We start from the raw sequence: 21166 nt of genomic DNA, 5'->3' as shown, positions 1-21166 counted from the left end.
ACAACGCAGGCACTCCTTACTAGAGCCACTATATATGTGCACAAAGTATGAAGCATAAATTATTGGTGACCTTAGTTCATTACAAACAATGAAGTCCTCTTAAAAAAAGCACGTACACACAAGTTACTCGCAATTTAGTACGAGGGATTTACTTTTAGCAATTTACCATCTACTTGAGGGATTTTTACATAGTTTGGCAATTTCGTCATAACTATACAATCAACGAATTTTCTATATATGCGAAGCAATGTATAGCAGAATTATTCAAAAGATTTTTTACATAGTCTAGTTATTTACTTTGTTAGTTATTTACTTTGTTACACCATTCATAACCTAATGAGATTGTGGTTATAGTTATTTACTTTGTTACACCATTCATAACCTAATGAGCTTGTGCAATGTCTAATCTTGGAGTTCCAGAAAAATTAGAGAAAATACTCCGATTGCAAAACCAAATAAAAATTATAGGATAAAAAAATAAATAAAATTCACAAGAACTAGTAGAGTAGAATGAGGAGGAGATGCCCATGCAATTGAGGTACCCGACAACAACATGCAATATTTGTGAATATCAAGCAATGTACATCTTCACAGTTCTTCAAGGTACTCCCACACTAATAATTCTTCAAATTCCGTGAAAACTTATATGGTCTAGATATGAGGGTTTTGCAAAGCATCTAGTTTTGCAGGGCTTCTTCATATGAGACTTATACAAAGAGGGATTCAAAGTGTTATATTGTCTCCATGAGGATTGAGAATATTAACAATGAAACGCATTTATGTCAGTTGAAGTCTTGATGAAGGCGGATACATCTTTGTATCAATGCAAGCACAGATTGAAATCCCTGCGAGAGTAAATGACATTAATATCTTTTTGGCCAAGTGCGTTTTAGGCCTTTGTATTGACATAAGAATGGGGTGATTTGAGAATAGATTCAAGGACAAGATACAGTACAAGTGGCACAGTTGAGGCTAGTGTTTTTTCCTTTAAAATCCACCCTCATCCCACCTACCCCCAACTCTCTCTCTCTCTCTCTCTCTCTCTCTCTCTCTCTCCCCTCAAAGAATGTAGCATAGCTGATCAGATTGGCAGACTGATGAAAGTACAGGCACTACTCTAAGTAGATGCACAATGCTCTATCTAAAGGGTAATACCACTCTCCATCCAAGTCTGGAAACAGTCTAGGCCCCAGAAGCAGGGAGAAAAGGGTAGAACTTTAGGGATATATATATATATATATATATATATATATATATATTAAATGGATAATAAATTTTTGAAGTCCTAATATTCATTACACCATGTGGGTAGAGATGGCATTCCATAGTCAAATTCCCGTTCCACAAATCCACAAAGCAGGATGCTTGAGGAGGAGAATGACCACAAAAGGTTTGGCAATTAAAAGGAGTGAAGGCGCACAAATGCGGTGGGGGAATGGGAAACTCTCGTTTAAAACAATTCTTTGCAACTTTCCTAGTTGGATCCACTTTTCAAGCAATCATCCAGTTCATCATAACAACAGTATATGCACTTGTACAAAGGGTAGCAGATATTTTTCCTGCACTTGTGCATTAACACAAGTCAAAAGTAAAGAGCAGGGACACTGAACACATTATAACAATTACTTTGACAAACCAAAATACTACATGAGAAAAGACCTCAAATATGTACCAAGTGCCAAAGTGCTCTATTCTAGTTTCATTTTCCCAATCTCTTGCCCCAACCCAAACACAGTAAATTATGCGGAAAGAGGGATTTTCATCGTAATTTTATTTAACAACCATGACTTCTGTGGATTGGGATCTATAAAATTATGGGCAAGAAACTGAGTTGCTTCGTCATCCACAAGTTCTCGAGCCCATGGCACCCTCTGCAGTCGACTGCTTCCAACACCCAAACATCTGCAGGAGAACATCACATAGTCAAGAAGCTTGTACAAATAGGAAGTAGTAATTTTTGCAATTTCGATATCCAATAGTGTTCATTAGGATCCTGAGAAATGCTAAATACAGTATCGTATTAGCTAATCTTTGCATCATAACCTGTACTCATAGAAGCATGCACTTCTTTCATTCTCTGAATTATTCCAGTTATTCCATCCTGCAGGTTTGATACAGGCATCCATCCACGTATATGCAAATACAACCCTCGCACACGGTCCCCACGGCCTTCCAAGGTATGCATAAGATCTTTCACCATTCCCAGTGATAATACATCTGCATTTTTTATTTATATAAAAGCTCACATTAGTCTGAGACTCTGAATGGAAGCAACTCATCCAAGGTATGCATAAGATCCTTCACCATTCCCATTGATGATCATCTACATCCCATTTATATAAAACATCACATTAGTTTGGATGGAAGCAACTCTTTAAGAAAAAGAAGAAAATGCAAAGGAAATAACTTCTGGATAGGTTATGGGCATGCTTCCAATGTTTTAACTATGCAGTCTAATTGATTCAGTAGCTGCCATTTCACCGTTCCTTTCTTTTCTTCCCCATGTGTAACACCTAAAAGCCCTTCATCTCCACTTTTTCCCATTTCAAAGTCTAAGAGGTTTGCAATTGATTTGCTGGTGGCAATTGAGCCGCTCTAGCTCCTTCTGAGACAAGTGTTGGACCAAAACCAACACGTTGGAGGTAGAAAACCAGAACAGAATGTTCACATTAAAAAAGAACTTACCATTTGTAATTTGCATATATTTGGTTAAACCACCCATAAGAACAATTTTGTTCCATGTAGAATGCTATGGTTCCCGCCGTCCAAACTCAGTGCTGCATTAGGTTAAGGAGCTCGGAGGCAATAGATCATTGACATGAAGATAGGCCCCTCATCAATAGGCATTTGATGTTAAATGTATGTATGTGTGTGTGTGTGTGTGTGTGTGTGCACGCACGTGCATATTATCATCGTATTCACGTATACATTTGAGTTTATCTTAAAGTAAATATTTTCCTTTATTTCTTAATGTAAATTTGTTGTTTTCTTTTCATTTTTCTTATGTATTAAGGTAATGCCCAAAACCTGCTGTGATCTAGGTCCAAGGACATATGTAGGTACCTTTTGGACCAAAACTGATCCAAACTACTCACTTTGACTTGATTTAGCTTGTTTTTAGTGCAGTTTTCTTTCTGTTTTGTGAGTTATTGGTCATTAACATGTATTATTTTTAGTACATTAGCTGTTTATTTAAATGTTACTTTCATTTTGAATTTTTTGTGGTATTTTTATATACACATATATCTACCCTGCCATACCCTCGTATCCACATTTTGTAAAATTGCTGTGCCCATACCCCCACCCGTGCCTCTCCCTCTCTATTTTTTGTTTCCTCATATTGGAGAGGTCTACCCATCAAAATATAACATGGTATCAAAGCAGTGTTAAATTGCCACTTAAGGAGCGCCATAGGAGAACTCTCATATGCTGCAAAACAGGATTTTCTGGTCTACTCTTCTCTCCATCAGTTTGTTGGTTCATTTTCTTTCTTTCTAATCTAACCAAACAGCATCTCTTTTATTTTTTGGTCAAGTTTCTTTGTCTACAGAAGTCATTTGGTCTGAAATCTTTTTCTTTTTATCCAAACAGATTTTGTGCACTCTTGTTTCTGAACTCTACAATCAGTTTTGTCCTTGCTGGATTTTGTTTTACTAATGATTGCATATTTGCTTGCAGTCTATAAGTTCTATTCTCTTCTACTTCTTTTATTTGTATCCCAATCTGAACTTTGCCAAGCATAAGACAAAATACAAAGGCATACCAAGATCTATATAAAACAAGACATCTAAAATCAGATAAAATTAGGCAAACGCCTGAAATTGCATAAAAACAGATGTCCTTTATATTTTTGTTCCAAAAACACAGACATGCCACTGGATTTCAGTATTAGGATTTGATCTTTCATATTTATACCAGACAAGGTTTTTAGCAGGTCGACCTTTCTTTATCAAAAAAAAAAAAAAAAAAACTAAGTGGTCCACTTCATCATTTTATTGTTGTTTCAAGATTTAATGAAGTACTGTCTTATCATGCCACACCTATGATACACAGGTGCATTAAAAGCCCTACCGCACTTGTGTCAATGCAAGTCGACATGGAGGTGCGGGTTTGGACATGGTCCAAACCATGTCAGATGTGGTCAATGCATCCAAGGCATGTCCAGGCCATGTTGGATGTGGTCAACGCACCCAAGGCCGTAACCGACAAAGAAACAGACTCGGTCAAAGTTGACTGATTTCATTTTGGTCCAAAACTTTACCTTTTTTTAGGTTCACCATGTTTAAACACAGCGAACAGGCAGCCTTCAACTGAACAAGGGCTGCTCCGCTCTCCTGTGTTGTCGATTGGGTTTCAAATCATGGATAAGCAACCGGCATCCAGAGACTTCTTTGGCCAATGACTACGATTCACATTGGGAGGCTACATTTCCGGTGAGCAACAGGTTCTGGTAGCATTTCTTCATTTTTTAAATTACTGCTATCTTTGTCTTGCATTTTTTATGTTCAACGTAGTGCTTTGCTGATTTTTTTTTTTATCCCATGCATTCACATTTTTATTTTCAACTTTCCCCTTCGTTGATTCATGTAGCCTTTCAGCATTTTTTCATTTTCTTTGTCATCTTCCTTTTGTGTCCTGCCTGATTTCATTGTTTGCTGATTTGCCCCTTTTGTGATTTGCCCCTTTTGTCCCATGTGTCTGTTAGCGTATGGGGATCGGGTCTGTTCAGACCCGATCCATTCTCCTTATATCCACACGCCTAAAGTTACTGGGCGGTGGCTCTCTTGTAATATTTTATAATTTTATGTACAAATCTGTTGTAACCTATTAGGGTTATTCTCTTTAATTAAAAGATTAAGGAACGCAGGGCTGTGTTAAGCCGGCTGCTCCCTCTCCTCCATCGTCTTCTTTCATCTTCTCCTCTCAATATATCTGTTTTGCATACGGAGAGACGAGTACTTTGTGAAGATTCTTACATGGTATCAGAGACAGGTTGCATCGTCCTCTGGTGAGTGATTTCAGTTTGATGTGATTAGCCCTAATCTGCCCTAAATTCTTTCTTTTCTGGCGTGGTCATCCCTCTTCTCAGTTTCTGCCCTAAATTTTGCGTGATTTGCCCTAATTGATTTGCCCTAATCGTTGTGCCCTAATTTCTCATCGTTTTGCCCTAATTTCTGTCGTTGCCCTAAATCAATTATGGATCAACCGACTCCCTCTCTTCTATCTTCTAGCTTTCTCTCCCAACTTATTTCTCAAAAGCTGAATCATAGTAACTATTTGACTTGGAAACGTCAAATAGTCCCTTTTAATAAAAGTCATAGACTCTACGGGCATATCGATGGGACTACTCCAGCACCTCCTATGTATAATTGACCGTGAAGTGAAGAAGACCGTAGTGGGAGATCAAGCTGCTGGGGCTGCGGCTATGAGTGAAATCAGATTTGAATATGAAACCATTACTGAAAATAATCTTGAGTATGAAGTTTGGCTGGCTCACGACCAGTCCCTTGTTGCCTATATTACTTCTACTTTGTCAGAGGAAGTATTAGGAGGTATTGATGATGATTTACCAGCCCTAGAGTTGTGGTCTACCCTTGCCACCACATATTCTCAAGTGTCCGAAGCACGTTTTCTGCAGTTAAGAAGGCAATTTCAGGACATCAAGCGTGGGACGCGTACTGTTTTGGAATATTTGAATGAAATTAAAAGTGTAAGTGATCAACTTGCTGCCATTGGACATCCCGTCAGCGACAAGGACAAAGTGCAACAAGCCTTGAGTGGACTGGGAACAGATTTTGATATTTTTTGCACAGCCTTGGAAGTCCTACCTGTTCTTCCATCTTTCGAAGATCTCAAGGCTAAGTTATTCCAACACGAAGCTAGTCGTGTTCAGCGACAGAATTTGATACCTTCCAACAGTCACAATGTACTGATCACAGGGACACATGCATTGCAAGGGAATCGCACTCGTACTTGGATTCCTCAGGCAGGAATGGGAAGAGGGATTCTCCCAACACCACAAGGCATGAACAATACTTCTGCCACATCTAGAAGGGTTCCGACTTGTTTCTATTGCAACAAGAGGGGGCATGTAAAGTCAGAATGTTGGCACATCCCGCAGAACAAAAATAATCAGATTAGACGTGAGAACAAGGCAGCAACAGGGTCAGCTTCATCATCATCTGGATCTAATGTTTCAGCAGACGTACAACAACTCCTCATGACAGCCCTGTCTAAGCTTCATTTGAAACAAAACGAGCAAGCAGAATGGTATGTGGACTCTAGAGCAGCAGTTCATGTTACTGGTGACGCAGGTAATCTCTCTAGTGCTCTCCCTTATTTAGATAAAGGCTCAGTTGTCACGGGAGATGGTTCCCATCACACAATATCACACATTGGAAATGTACAAATTTCTATGGGCTCTTATTCGATTCCATTAAAGAATGTTCTTGTTGTTCCAAGTGTCAAGAAAAATATTATTTCAGTGTCCAAGCTTATTGATGATACTCAATCCTCTGTTAAATTCACACCCTCTTCTGTTTATGTCAAGGATGCTCGAACCAAGAAGACATTCGCTGAGGGCACTCACAAAGGAGATATGTATGTCCTTGAAGGAGCTCCACAGATGTCAAAACCTCACCTTTCCGATTCATGTTTTCCAAGTCATAGTGAAGTCAATGTCACAGAGTATAATAAGCCATCCATTTGGCAAGGTCGGTTAGCTCATTGTAGTCAATCTTTTGTTCGAAATCTTGTTGCAGACGGACTCTTAGATAAGTCCAGTCTGAGTTCTGTCAGTGAGTCCAGAGCCATGCCCTTCCTTTTCAATTAATAAATAAAAGAGCTTCAAAGGTTTTTGACACCATATATTCTGATGTTTGGGGGCCTGCTCCAGTTCCTTCTTCTGGGAGTAGATACTATGTCATTTTTGTTGATTCATATTCCCGATATACTTGGATCCATTTCATGAAACACAAATCAGAAGTTTTTCGCTTATTCACTCAATTGCATGTCTTGGTTCAAAATAAATACTCCAGTAATATTGTGCATTTTCAATGTGATGGTGGTGGTGAATTTATTTCTAATGAATTTACTGAGTACTTACTAGATAATGGGATCACTAGACAAATTTCATGTCCGCATACACCTCAGCAAAACGGAATTGCTGAAAGGAAACATAGGCATATTGTTGAAAGTGCACTCAGCATGATGCATGAAACAGACTTACCTATGACATTGTGGACCAAGGCTTTCCATACGGCTGTACATGTTATAAATCGATTGCCATTGGCTTTGCTTGATGGAAAATCACCATTTTTTCTTTTACAGCAAGAACAGCCACGTTATGAGGAGTTGCGTGTTTTTGGATGTGTGTGCTATGTGCATGTTGATGTTTCCTTGCGAAACAAATTTCAAGATCGTGTTGTTTTATGTAGATTTATAGGGTATGCAGAAAATTACAAGGGTTATAGGTGTTACAACCCTAAAACTGGGCGTGTACATATTTCACGGCATGTTGTCTTTGATGAGAACAGGTTACAGGATCCCAAGGCTACTTCTGTGACACTCAAGGACAAAAATGAAGTTTATGATACTTGGCTTCATGCTGAAATCTTAAGACAAGGGGCAGCAATGTTGACTGAGCACAATGAGCAAGTTGTTAATGAGCCCGAGACATCTGTAATTAGTTCCTTGAGCAGCACTACTTCCTTGGACAGCATGCCTTCATCTTCTCAGCCCAGTGAGCCACCTATACATAATCAGTTCTCAGGCCTGGTGTATTCTAGGCGATCAGTTCCTACTGCAGTTCCACGCCAATCACAACGCGTGCGACATCCTATTGATAGATGGGTGAGCTATAACAATTTTTCTTTGGATTTTCAGCTGTTTATGACAGAAGTCAGCAAAAAGGTGGAACCAACATCTTATCACAATGCGAGTAAGGAAAAATGTTGGGTTGAAGCTATGAATGAGGAAATGGCAGCCTTGCATGAATGTCAGACTTGGCAGATTGTCCATCGTCCAGCTGATAAGAATGTTGTGGGATCCAAATGGGTTTATAAACTGAAATATAAACCAGATGGTAGCATTGATCGGTATAAAGCACGACTTGTGGCGCGCGGTTTCACTCAGCAATATGGGGAAGATTATGATGAAACATTCAGTCCAGTCATCAAGATGGGAACAATCTGTGTGATTATTTCTCTTGCAGTCTCGTATGGATGGCCTCTCTTTCAGTTAGATGTCAAAAATGCTTTTCTTCATGGAATTCTTAAGGAAGAGGTATACATGGAGCAACCTCCCGGCTACACTACTCATGATTCTCAAAAATGGGTTTGCAAATTACATAAGTCTCTATATGGGTTGAAGCAAGCTTCTAGGTCATGGTTTGATCGTTTTTCTCATCACATACAACAAGTTGGTTTTCTCCGAAGCTCTTTCGATCACTCTTTGTTTATCTATCACACTGGAGAAGCTACCACCTGGTTACTTATCTATGTTGATGATATTGTTATAACTGAGAATTCTTCTTCACATATATCTTATGTTAAAGGTATGTTGAAGCAAGAATTCAAGATGAAGGATCTGGGAGAATTACGATATTTTTTGGGTGTTGAACTTGACAGGACAAATGATAGTTTGACTCTTACACAGCACAAGTATACCCTTGATATTTTGGACATGGCAGGTATGACTAATTGCAAACCCATCACTACCCCCAGTGTTCTGAATACTAAATTGACTGCATATGATGGAACTGCTGCATATTCCAATCCCACATTCTATCGCAGCATTGTTGGTATGTTACAATACCTTACCTTTACTCGCCCAGACATAGTATATGCTGTAAATCAGATTTCTCAGTTCATGCATGCACCCACTGAAGGACATATGGATGCCGCTAAGCGGATCCTACAGTATCTCAAAGCTACTCTTGGAGATGGACTAGTCTACACAAAATGTTCCAATGTTTCTCTTGGACATAGCATATATACATATACTGATGCCGACTGGGCAGGCGATCCCGATGACCAACGATCAGTTTCAGGTTTCTGTCTCTTTCTTGATTCTAATCTCATTTGTTGGAGCAGTAAAAAGCAGCGTGTTGTTGCACGATCTAGCACTGAGGCAGAGTATAGAGCAATGGCTGCAGGGACGGCTGAAGCGTCATGGTTACGTCATTTACTTGGGGAGCTCAATCTTCCTATTGTTCGGTCATCATTACTATGTGACAATCAAAGTGCGATAAAAATTGCTTTCAATCCCATTTTGCATAATCGCACCAAACATATAGAGATTGATCAACATTTCATTCGTCAGAAGGTTGAAGAAGCCGAGATCTTGCCTACTTATATATCCACCAATGAACAGATAGCTGATCTTTTTACCAAAGGTCTCACAGGGCAGCATTTTTGGGATTTGAAGAACAAGTTGTGCATGATCAAATCTCATGCACAACTTGAGGGGAGCTGTTAGCGTATGGAGATCGGGTCTGTTCAGACCCGATCCATTCTCCTTATATCCACACGTCTAAAGTTACTGGGCAGTGGCTCTCTTGTAATATTTTATAATTTTATGTACAAATCTGTTGTAACCTATTAGGGTTATTCTCTTTAATTAAAAGATTAAGGAACGCAGGGCTGTGTTAAGCCGGCTGCTCCCTTTCCTCCATCGTCTTCTTTCATCCTCTCCTCTCAATATATCTGTTTTGCATACGGAGAGACGAGTACTTTGTGAAGATTCTTACAGTGTCCAGGATTTTGTTGTATTTTTCTGAAATGTGAATCGTGACCTTTTGAGTGAATGTGGCGACTGTTTGTCCGACTATATGTTTTATTCATCTATTGATTCCATTCTTTCATTCTTCACCAAGATTAACATCCCCATGTGGTCATGTTTAGCAGTTAGCTTCTATTTTTTCTGTTTTATATTGTCTGTTTTTTATTTTTCTTACTGAAGGGATAAAAAAACTGAGCTTTTCTTACTCAAAAGAAACTTAAATGTCCTTTAACCATACCTATGATCCCAATAGTAACAAATTATATGTCCCTCGAAAACTTAGTTTCTTGAGAAGGAAAAACTTTATGATAATGTGCCCAAGGAAGATCAGGGACATTCTTTTATCTATAAAGGAGATGATCTAACTTAGCATCATTGATACTGTTGTACGCCCTAGAATGTGAAGCCCTGATAGTCATTAACCAAATAACTCATTAGAATATAATAACTTGACCTTAGTACCCCTTCGTTCATTACCTATCGAGGATGAAGTCAAGACACTAGTAGATACATCAGTACCTAGCTGTAGAGGCCATTGAGTTTGAAGATCGAACAAATCCACTAAGCAGTCTGCTTGATTTGTCTCATATGAACCATTTTATGCTTTATCCATGGGTCACTCTGACTCTTATACCATCCTATCAACAACCAAACTCTTATTAGCAAAGCATGACCATATGCATGGCCAGAAGCCACAAACCTGAAACTTAAAGCTCTAGATCCTTTAAAACTCACTTGGCTATTCTCAGTTCCTGTTCTAAGATCCTTTAAAACTCACTTGGCTATTTGCAGTTCCTGTTCTAAGATCCTTCTTGGCAAACTTTTTGTCACACACCATAAGTTTGAACAGGGTGCTAAAGATATATGCATATGCCTATGATTTTTATATGTATTTACATAGATATGGTCAACTGGCTGGTCTCATTAACTACAAACCATTCCAAAGGGAATAGCTTCTGATGACTTTATGGTTTTACAATGGTGCATATGAAGGCACTCAATGGGAAAAAGTACAACATGATCATAGTGGTTTACGGATTGCAAGAATCAGCATGAATTGACAAAACTAAAAAGTGAGCATGGTCTTGAGGTTAGATACCTTCAGATGCTTGTGTGAGAATAAAAGAAAAGAAACCAAGTTGAGCAAGTGTGGAATGTAACAATAATGAAGATCCACAGAACCTACAAATGATGACAGCAAATCCAAAACCTCAAAAATAGATGCATACAGGGGACATCTTGGCACATGCAGAAACACAACCAAGAGATTGGGAGGTGGATGTGAGAATGATTAATCCAAAAGACTCTAAGCTGACTTGGTACAATATTAGAGTAAAAGGTGATGAACAAGTTCCATCTTTAATGATGGTGGTAAAACAAGGATTAACAACCCTGCACTACGAGCTTCTTATAGAGTTAGAGATCAGACAGAGCAAAGGCACTTATTTTCCATTTACAAAATAAAGACAATGTTTCCTTCCAGCATAATTCATATTATAGCCTAGTTATCTGAATGTGGAAACAGAACAAACATGCAGTTCTTGAAAATCCTCAAGAATAGTGGACTGAGAAACAAACCTTAAGAAAACATAGCCTGTCAACTCCTGAGGAGACTTCCTACTTTGCGCAGTTATAAAACCAGGAGACTTGCAGTGGATGTGACAATGCTCCAAAAGAGCGGTACTATTTCCAAAGATAAAGTCAACACTTCCTTCAATATAGCAGTCCCTTAGATATTGCTTTCCGAAATGCAGATAAAGTGTGTCCTAAGTGTATTGGTGAGAAACAAAGCTCTTAGCATGTGCCAATCAGGGTGAAACAGAAGGAATGAAAATCACATGATTCAATAAAAAATCCCAGCAATGATTACCACTGGACAAAAAAATTCCATTATGCTTACCTGCCACCCAAGAAACCTACAATTATAAAATGCGCAATGATCAGCTGTAACCCTCATTGCAACAGCTTGGCCAGAACCCTGTGAAGTTTGAATGACCAAAATAAGCTGATCTGACTAATTAACTCAACATGTACTTTTACCATAAAAGAATAATAATAATTTAGTTCCACAAACCAAACGTTTGAAAAATTTGGGTGTCGAATGTTCATCAGTATCTGTTACTGTGCATGCATGCCCATGTGCACAGCCTTTGATAGCACACTCTAAGCACAGTCACGGCCTATGCCATATGGGTATGGGTATAGGTTCTGCTATGGGTATGGTGTGTGGCAATTGAGGACATCGCTCTGATCTAACGAGATACAAAGTTCTGAAGTTAAGAGGAAATAAAAGATGAGTAAACTGTAGCAGGCCAAATTGAACATACTACTTGTTAACAATCGATGAATTAGTAATTAGTAGACATGAAGAATAATGTAAACAAGCAGAATTAGATTGATAATTTCATATGAATAAATTGGCTCCAATAATCAGGAAATCTAACAAAGATACCATAACCGGAGAAGAAACAGTTAAATAAACAGAAGGAAAGAAAAATCAGACAATCAGCTGTTGCAATCAACAAATCTAGTAGCAACTAGCAAGTTGGCAGGGAAAAAAAAACAACATGCACCCCTCTAGAACACAGCAAGTGTAACATATTCAACTCAAATAAATCATCTAAAATGCATGATGCTGCAACAATCAGAACAAAGACCTGCATGGGAAAAAAATAGGCAGAGGAGGAGCCAACGCTCATACCAGTTGTCGGAAAGAAAAAATTAGAGTCAGCTTCAGAAAATAGGGTTCACTGGAGAGAAGAGGGAAAAGAGGGTTTGCCAGAGACAAGCGTGTTTGCTGGAGAAGCACAAACGCCAGAGAACTTCTATTTTGCTATAGAAAATAGTCACCTCACCGGAGAAGGTTCTTGGATGTTGGAAGACAAAGAAAGGTCGTTGGAGGGTTCTACAACGCAGCAGGACAGTTCCATAGTCTTTGACTTCGGTTGAGGATGGAATATTGTACTGTATATATATACAATGAAATAAAAAAGAAAACGCTACAAACTTTGAGCAGTCATAGACTTGGTCAAAATTGACTGCATCCAAAATTTGATGGGTTCGGCCTCAAGTGCAGCAACTACACCCGACGCAGTCGAAACCGCACCCGAAACATGTCCAGAGCTGCACCTGTACCCGTACCTATGTGTAGTCATGTCCACACTTGTATGCGGCCACTATCCAAGTGCCTATGTAATATAGGTTATGGCATTTACTTGGGGGCTTCAAGAGACCTAAAAACCAAGGTTTAGGTTGTGAAACACCAGCTCTAATGATAATGAATGACTTCAACCTTGAAAGGATTGCAGACAAAAAGGTGGATGGATTCAAAAGGTAACAAATGGGTGCATTAAGGAATCACATGCCAAATGTTCAACAGAAATGGTAATAGTACAAAACAGAAAGAGTGAGAGTGACTAACCCTAATTCACCAGGAAATGTAAATTCCCCAGATGGATGTCCATTAAAAAGACTTGAAGAAAAAACAAAAGATACCAATTATTATGACAAGAAATGAAACCCTCACAGCAATGTAAGATCTAAACATGTTTGTGGCGGATGACGATGACGATCAACCTCGGAGATTTCTTACCATGCGTTGGGTAGAATTCAAGTCCCATAGGCCATGATGGTGCAAAGAAGGTGTAAGGGCCAACCAGTTTCGATATTTTTTACACATCTACCTACAAGTTCATGAGAAGCCAGATAACAAAGCAACTAGGGTTGAGTGGCCTTAAGGTTGGAATCTTGGATTTGACTCATTTGAGTTTGTGGTTAATGATAGAAGATGCACAACAAAGAGGTGTGCCAGACCATGAAGATCTCTGGTTGCAGCTGTAAAAGTTCTGGCAGACCTACCCATGCTACCTCTAGTTGTGGATCAATATCATTCTTGCAATGCAATGGATCAAGCCTCTTCACCTTTGTGCAAATGTAATTCACACATGAAGGAGATCAGATGGATATCTCAACATGGACATGATGTGGTCATGTCCTCAAACTACTATACGTTAAGAAATAAGGTACATGAATGCATATATTACTTATGTTTATGTACGAACATTACATATTTAAATATAGGCTGATACATGTGTTAATAATGTATTATTGATAGATCGTTTTTTTTAGGTCTTATTTTTTTTATTTTTTACTAGTCCAACGGCTAGTTCTATCCACCCTCTCCTCTCTTCTCTTGTATAAATACCTAACTATCCTTGTACAAAATAAGCTGTTATGAACAGCAGTTCTCTAGTCATTTGAATAAAGATTACTTATTTCCACTTGGCCTTAGGTGCCTATTTCTGCTGCATATTTATTTGGTTACTGTTGTAGTCACATTTTCATGGTATCAAAGCCCTAGGAGGGCTGATTCTTTTATTGGAATTTTGAAGCTGGGTTGCTGTTTTACCTCTAAAGACTGAATCATCAGACTTCTACCCGTTTGTTGCTATCATTCTCAAGTGGCACCACCTCTTTGTGGAATTTTCTCAAGGATTGTCCGCTCCTAAGCTAAGTGACCTATTCCTTTTTGTTGTACCTAGGAAAAAGGATATTCATCCCAAAACAGGACTTCAATATTCTGTTGTTTTGATCTTGGTTTACTGCTGCACTCCAAAGTATACATCTGATTCTAATCAGAATCTGGTCTGGAGTTATTCCAGCCTCAGTTTTTGAAACCGATTTTCCTTAATCTGAATAAATCAGCTGATCATCATCCACCACCTACTCGGAAAACGTCCAAAAGTATCACTTAGTCCTCTATAGTAATTTTCATGGAGGATTCCAAAATTTTGATCGAGGAAGGGAGCTATCATGCTCCATACAAGCTTGATGGAACTAACTATACATTATGGGCTAAATGTTTAGAGATGCGCATCAAAGGAAAATACTTATGGGACTTCACAAGAGGTACGTCCATTCCTCCTTCTCTCAAGTTAACTAAAGTGGAAAATGAGATTGAGAAAGAATTAGATGAGGAAGAAAGACAAAATGTTATAAATGAATATTATAAGAAACTAGATAATTGAGAAACCAAGAACTCAAGGATTAAAGAATGGATTTATGAAAGCATTGAACCTAAAATTCCCCAAAACCTCATGTACTATGAGAGGGCAAGTAAGGTATAGGAATACCTCAAAGCAGTGTTGAATGTATCGTTTAGGAAATACGATACGATACACACCTCGTATCGTAAATAGGGGTGTATTGTATTTTGATTATACGATACAGGCCCCCATATTGTATGATGCGGTCCGATACTCCCCGTATCGTACGATACGGGCTAATTTCAAAAAAAGGGGGAGCCTGAACCCCCCTCTTTCGCGTTTTCTTCATAAAAACCTGCCCCTTCTTCATTTCTAACCTAGAGATTGTGCCACCTTGGAGGAAAATCATCGATTTCCACCATGAAATTATCGGTTTTCACCATGAAATCATCGATTAAACCATGGATTTGTGCGTGGGTGACTTATTCCCATTGGGAGGAAAGGAGCTTTTTTAAATCATGAAGATGAAGAAGAAGAAGAAGATGGAAATGAGGATGAGAATGAATATGATGAAGATTATGAATGAGAGTCGAGAGTGCTTTCATTTTATATGTATTGACATTAAACATTTTCACAATTTCATTATCATCTTGTGATGTAATATATAAAATTTCAAACTTGCTTTTTGATGTGGTATCTCATAGACTTATGGACCTTATGACATATGAATCTATGGTTATGAAATTATGATGTACGTTATGTAATTGTTGAGTTCTTATGCTTTCTAGATTGATGTTGTTATGAATTTTGATGTTGAGGAATGATAAACCATAACTTTATAGAAATAATAAGTTTGTCATTCTGTAAAACATGTTTTTTTTTTAAGAACATATTATTCTTGATTTTTACTATTTTTTATGAATTTTTCGATTTTTTTCCCTATTTTTTCTGATTTATTTTTAAAAAATGACACGGTTACGATACGTTAAAATATTTTACGATACGGCGTATCTTAAAGTCAAACCGATACGACTTACGATACACTTTTTACAACATTGCCTCAAAGGAATGTTTACTCAAAAAGACATGGCCCAAAAATATTGATGATTCAAAAAGCTCAAAATATCAAACAATGAGAGAAAAATGTAAGAGATTACTTTATAAAAATTTCTAGCGTTTGGAATGAATTAGATCAACTTAGCCCTAAACTAGGAACGAATTGTAAATGTCACGAGATTAGAAAAGATGAAGCTGATAAATTTAGATTTTTTCAATTTCTTCAAAGGCTAAGACCTGAATTTGAATAAATAAGGTCAGCCCTATTATCCTTAGATTCTCATCCACTTATTCATAAACTTCATACCAAAGTAAATGGAGAAGAAACTAAGAATGAATTTATCCAAAAAAATGGGACAGTGTTCTCATTCCCAAACAAGAAGAAGACAAAGTTTTAGCCACTTCTAGACCTGGAAACAACATTAGATCTTATAAACCCCCTCATTTTAAAAATCAAAATAAAGAGAATATAAGGTTTTGCCATTTTTGTTATGAACCAGGTCACATAAGACCTAGTTGTCTAAAGTTGAAGGGAAACCGCAATGAAGGACAATCACGATATTATGGAGGAAACTTTCATAAAGGTGGAGGCTCGTATTCTCAAGGCATGCAACACAATAGACAATTTGATCAAACTCTCAAGAAGGTTGCAAATGTTCGAAATGAAGGTTGTGATCTTCCGTCAATCACCACAACATTGAACCAAATCATGATGGCTCTTCAACCTATGATAAAGGAGTCAAAATCCAGAGCACTAGCAACAACAGCATCCACCTCCAGTACTCTCGGTATGGTTCATTGGCTTCTAGATTTTGGTGCTTCATTTCATATGACACCTAATATATCCTCTTTGACCAAGTTTGAACAAGCAAAAAACGAATCGAATGTATTTACTGCCGATGGAACGTCTTTAAATGTTAAAGGAGTTAGAAATTTTGAAAAGAAATTTATAGAAAAACAAAAAAAAATTATACCAAAAGCCAGTTATGTCCTTAAACTTAATCATAACTTACTTTCCGTATCTCAAATTTGACATCTAAGTATACGGCCACTAGCAGAAAAGCAGCAACATAAACATCAGTTATATCCGATTACTTCATGTTGTTTTCAGTATAAAATTTAAAACATCATCTAATTATTTATATGTCTGTTAGCAATAGAAAATGTAGCTCCGTATAGTTTGCTTCTAGCAGAAGGTAGCCTTCACAAGCAGGCATTCAAAAAGCAGTCAAAACGGAAAAATACAGGACTTACTTGAGGGGACGAGTTCTCAAAAGTAATGTTTTCAGCGATGAAGTGCTCGCCTTCGACTATGAAACTACCACAACCAAACGTCCCAGTACCAATAATACGAGAATCCTACAAACGATTAAAAGAAGAGAATAATTAGCACCTTAAAGTAGCAGATGGTAATAAAAAGGAACTGGCCTTAACTCGCTTGCAATTACGTGTAGATGACAATGTAGAAAAAAAGAAGGGAAAACAAGTGCTTCATGTCTGAAAGAAGAGACTTAAATATAGTTTTGTTTCAATATAGTTTCCTTTGGACAGATGCACCAAGTCAATCCCTTGAAGGTTCTTTTTTTTTTTGGCTATGGACATTGGTCATAACGCTAATGCTGGAAAGAAGGGAAATCAACTACTCGTGCCATGATGCAAAAGGCATCTCTATGACATAACGCGGTTAACTTCATTTCCTTGCTCTATTATATCTAGAAGAAACAAGTTTGGATTCCACAACAAATAGCCAGTATCAAGGATACATAAGTTTGATAAGTTTAAGTTTTAACTACATAAAAGTCAATCAGCATTGACCCAAACAGATCTATACAAATTTTCGCAACTTGAGCGGCTTCTCGCCAAGGAAAACTACTTCAGGGACTTCAGCAGGAAAAATCCCCTTCCCAATCCTAGCATCACAGACTATCCTACCAACAAAAAGAACAATCTTAAACGAGGCCTTACATTGTAGATAAAAACCATTCATCTGAACCGCTGAAATTATTGTAAATCAGAAAAGAGAAGAAGAAAAGCTCAGGAGGAGCCGCAGACCTATGAACAGAAGTGCAGAACAAGGAATAACTTCCGGATATTCATAACCGATGAACACACCTATACACACAGCATCATTTTGGGCAATATGTTATGTTTCCTGACAGGGGATCATTGGATTAGAGTATGATATCGCCTATGGACAAGACCTGGTGGTGGTTGATCCTGCTGGCTGTGTTGTTCCAGGTGACGATGGTCTCCTCACGGCAGAAACCCCTCAGCGTGATGAAATTCTTGGTCTTGGGAACGTAGACGGGCTCCTTGTAGACGCCAGGGCACACCTCGATTATCCTCCTGACTCTGTTCTGTAAGGGGACGGCGTCGATTGCTTCCTGCACTGTCCTGAATTGGCACAGACCATCCTTTCCAACCCTCGAAGTCACTGCCGCCATGGCCGACGCAGCTACTCCCTTTGATATCACAGCACAATGATCAAGGAGACCGGATTTTGCGTTGGGCTTACGCGTAGAGGGTCTGCCCCGTGAGTAACGCCCTGGTCCCGAACAAATAAGAATGGGCCATGTAATCACACGGCAGATCAAAAATGTGCACTCCAACAGCCTTTGGCTATAAAAACAAAGTGTCAAAACTCTGACAAATTTTTGCTCGTGTCACCTTTGCTGCCTTTTTATTTCTAAACGCACCACCACACTGTTATCCAACTACTGTGTTGGTCCGGTCAAGCCAGTAGAAGGTGCTGCTGCTTTACCAGCTTAAGCATAGTTGAAAGGTATCTGGGATTTAATCGCGCGTCGAGTCTAACAGAAAGCAATGCACATGGAATGTGCAGCGCGGTGATGCGACGACAAGACGTTTCAATGCATCAAGATCAGCGGTCCCTTTGGAAGTATAAGTCCGTTGTTGGAAAATCTGTTGGGTTCCCTACGCGTAGTGTTTGGATACACAAGGGGGTGCGCGTAGGTTAGGGGCAATTCCTCCAGTGGGCGCATACGCTACGTTCCACAACCGCGTAGAGTCACGCGGGGGTGAGCAAGTGAATGCTCATCGTCGAGTAGAGCGATGGTCGGCCGCCTTACTTAATGACATATAGTCGTCAACTGGCTTCGGCTGGGGACTTCCTTCCAAGAGAAGTCTACCCCCACCCAGATTTCGTTTGGATGGAGATAGGCACTTGGAGGAATGGTGACGTTCTGACAGGACCTCATGGCCACGGCCTGCCGATGGCCGACAATGGGATAAACCTGGGTGATGGTGTGCCGAGTGCTTAGCACTTCTCGTCTAGTCCACAGTCTCGAAGAAAAGATGAATGCTTCCGCTAGCTTAAGAGAAAGACGGTTGGCCGAAGGCTTTGGGGAACGCCTTCGGCGCCGCGCGGGCTGGAGAAATTCGACCCGTGACACACACTGTTCCCCTGTGTCTGGGAGTCTGTACAGTCCTTTGCTTTGTTTTGCATTGTGTTTCCTTTGCTTATGTTGAGTCATTTGCTTATGCATGTTTACTTGTAAGGGAGTACCCTCCCACCGGTCTAAGTGTCAAGTATTGGGATTTCTTGTCTTGGGTGGTCGGCATGGGAATCCTGTAAGCGGCCTCGACCATCCTATATAAGTAAAGTCGGTATCATTCTCCTTGCTTATCTTTCTCGTGATGTACTAATTTTCCAAGCGAATATATTGCGAGATTTCTTTATTCACAAGCATTCTTTATACACTTGTTTTCTCAAACTACCTTTGGCGCCTCGTTCAGCGGTTTGAAGGCTTGCGACAATCAGGTTCTTGCCGCGCCGCACGGGCCGAAGTTGTCAGCCCGTGACAACTGGTATCAGAGCTCCAGGTTCGGCAATCTGGGGAAGCGGGGGGATAGTCGGTGTAGGACTACACGCCGACGATCGTTGATCGAAAGAGACCTCTGACGATCGTTGATCGAAAAAAAAGCCCTGGCGACTCAACACAATCTGTGAAGTGCGGGGTAGCCCATTCTGACAAGATGGATACATCCCAGGGTCAGGAAGACCTGCCCGAGATGGTGAACAAGCTGGCTACCGACGTAACTACTCATAAAAAAGCGTTGGGTAATGCAGCTGAGTCCTTCGAGGAAATGAAGGACGAGATAAAGGTACTGCGGGAACAAGTGGCCGACCTAGTGGCCATGAATCGGGCACTGACTGACACAGTGACGGCGTTACAGGCTGAAGTCAAGGAACTTCAGGTAAAGAACCGCACACTACAGCGACAGATCTCTGTAAGTGGAGGTGACGATCGACCAGCGACGGTCGATGTTCAAAAACCAGCTAAATACAATGGAACTCGAGATAGTCGAGTGATCGACAACTTTTTATTCCAAGTAAAGTATTACCTGGACTTGCAAGGCGTTATGGGAGACGACCTTCAAGTCAAGACTGCGGCTATGTTGCTAGAGGGCGATGTTGTGGCATGGTGGAGAAGGAAAAGACTCGACATTCAGAAGGGGATTTGCACAATAGACACTTTCGATGATTTTCAGCGAGAGTTAAGAACTTACTTCATGCCCTCGAATGCGACACGTCATGCCTATCGGATGGTTGGTGAACTGAAACATACTGGATCCTTGCAAGATTACGTGAGGGCCTATCAAAGGCTGATGTTAGATGTTCCAGATATGTAAGAACAAGATAAATTGAACTGGTTTATTTTGGGACTTCAGTCGTGGGCACAATCCGAAGTGGAAAGGAGTAATCCAGAGACCTTGGAGGATGCTTATGTGGTAGCAAAACGTTTGGCTGATACTCAGCGCAAGAGTTACACTAACGCCTTCAAGCCATCGAAGAAATATGACCATGGAGGAAAGAAAGAAGATTGAAGGGAACAGAAAGATGAACCATCAACTCAGCGCCAAGTCGAAAGAAGAATTTTCTTTCGCAGAAACGACAACTCTCAGAATAGAGTGTTGAAATGTCGGTTTTGCGATGGTAATCACTTAGGAAGACAATGTCCAAAGCGTGTAAACAGGGACAATCAAGCAAACTCTTCAAGGCAATCTGCTAATGCGGCACAAGGTGAAGAAGGGGAAGGACCAAAGATGGGTGCACTTCAACTTCTGAACACCATAAAAAGGGAGGAAAAAGTGAATATGACAGCGACACCTTCTAACGAGCTCATGTACTTGGAAATCATGGTAAATGGAAGGTCTACCATGGCTATAGTAGACACGGGAGCCACGCATAACTCCATCTTAGTGGAGGAGGCGAGGAGACTAGGCCTAACCCTTGAGATGAGAGAGTTACGCATGAAGGCGGTGAACTCAGAGGCCAAACCCATCCACGGAGTGGCCCGTGATGCGGTTGTGAAGATTGAGAG

At 39.7% G+C, this 21166-nt stretch overlaps 1 protein-coding gene across 2 annotated transcripts; it reads right to left on the bottom strand.

Moving 5' to 3' along the window:
• Positions 1-1449: 1449 nt before the first annotated feature.
• LOC116259128 (pectinesterase 31) lies at positions 1450-18411 on the bottom strand. Of its 2 annotated transcripts, XM_031636776.2 has the most exons (6): positions 18023-18408; positions 17076-17180; positions 11681-11758; positions 11359-11546; positions 2044-2217; positions 1450-1902 (listed from the first exon to the last, which is right to left on the bottom strand). In XM_031636776.2, exons 1-6 carry the CDS (start codon positions 18263-18265, stop codon positions 1740-1742), a joined length of 951 nt encoding a protein of 316 aa, XP_031492636.1. In that variant the 5' UTR covers positions 18266-18408; the 3' UTR covers positions 1450-1739. The 2 variants fall into 2 exon arrangements, with proteins under 2 accessions (XP_031492636.1, XP_049935088.1); XM_050079131.1 differs by lacking the exon at positions 2044-2217 and having other exon boundaries at positions 18023-18411.
• Positions 18412-21166: the final 2755 nt, after the last annotated feature.

This window comes from Nymphaea colorata, chromosome 8, assembly GCF_008831285.2.
Source record: "Nymphaea colorata isolate Beijing-Zhang1983 chromosome 8, ASM883128v2, whole genome shotgun sequence".
NCBI lineage: Eukaryota > Viridiplantae > Streptophyta > Magnoliopsida > Nymphaeales > Nymphaeaceae > Nymphaea > Nymphaea colorata.
The sequence above is the reverse complement of the archived record's forward strand: the minus strand, read 5'-3'. Positions and strand labels throughout refer to the sequence as shown.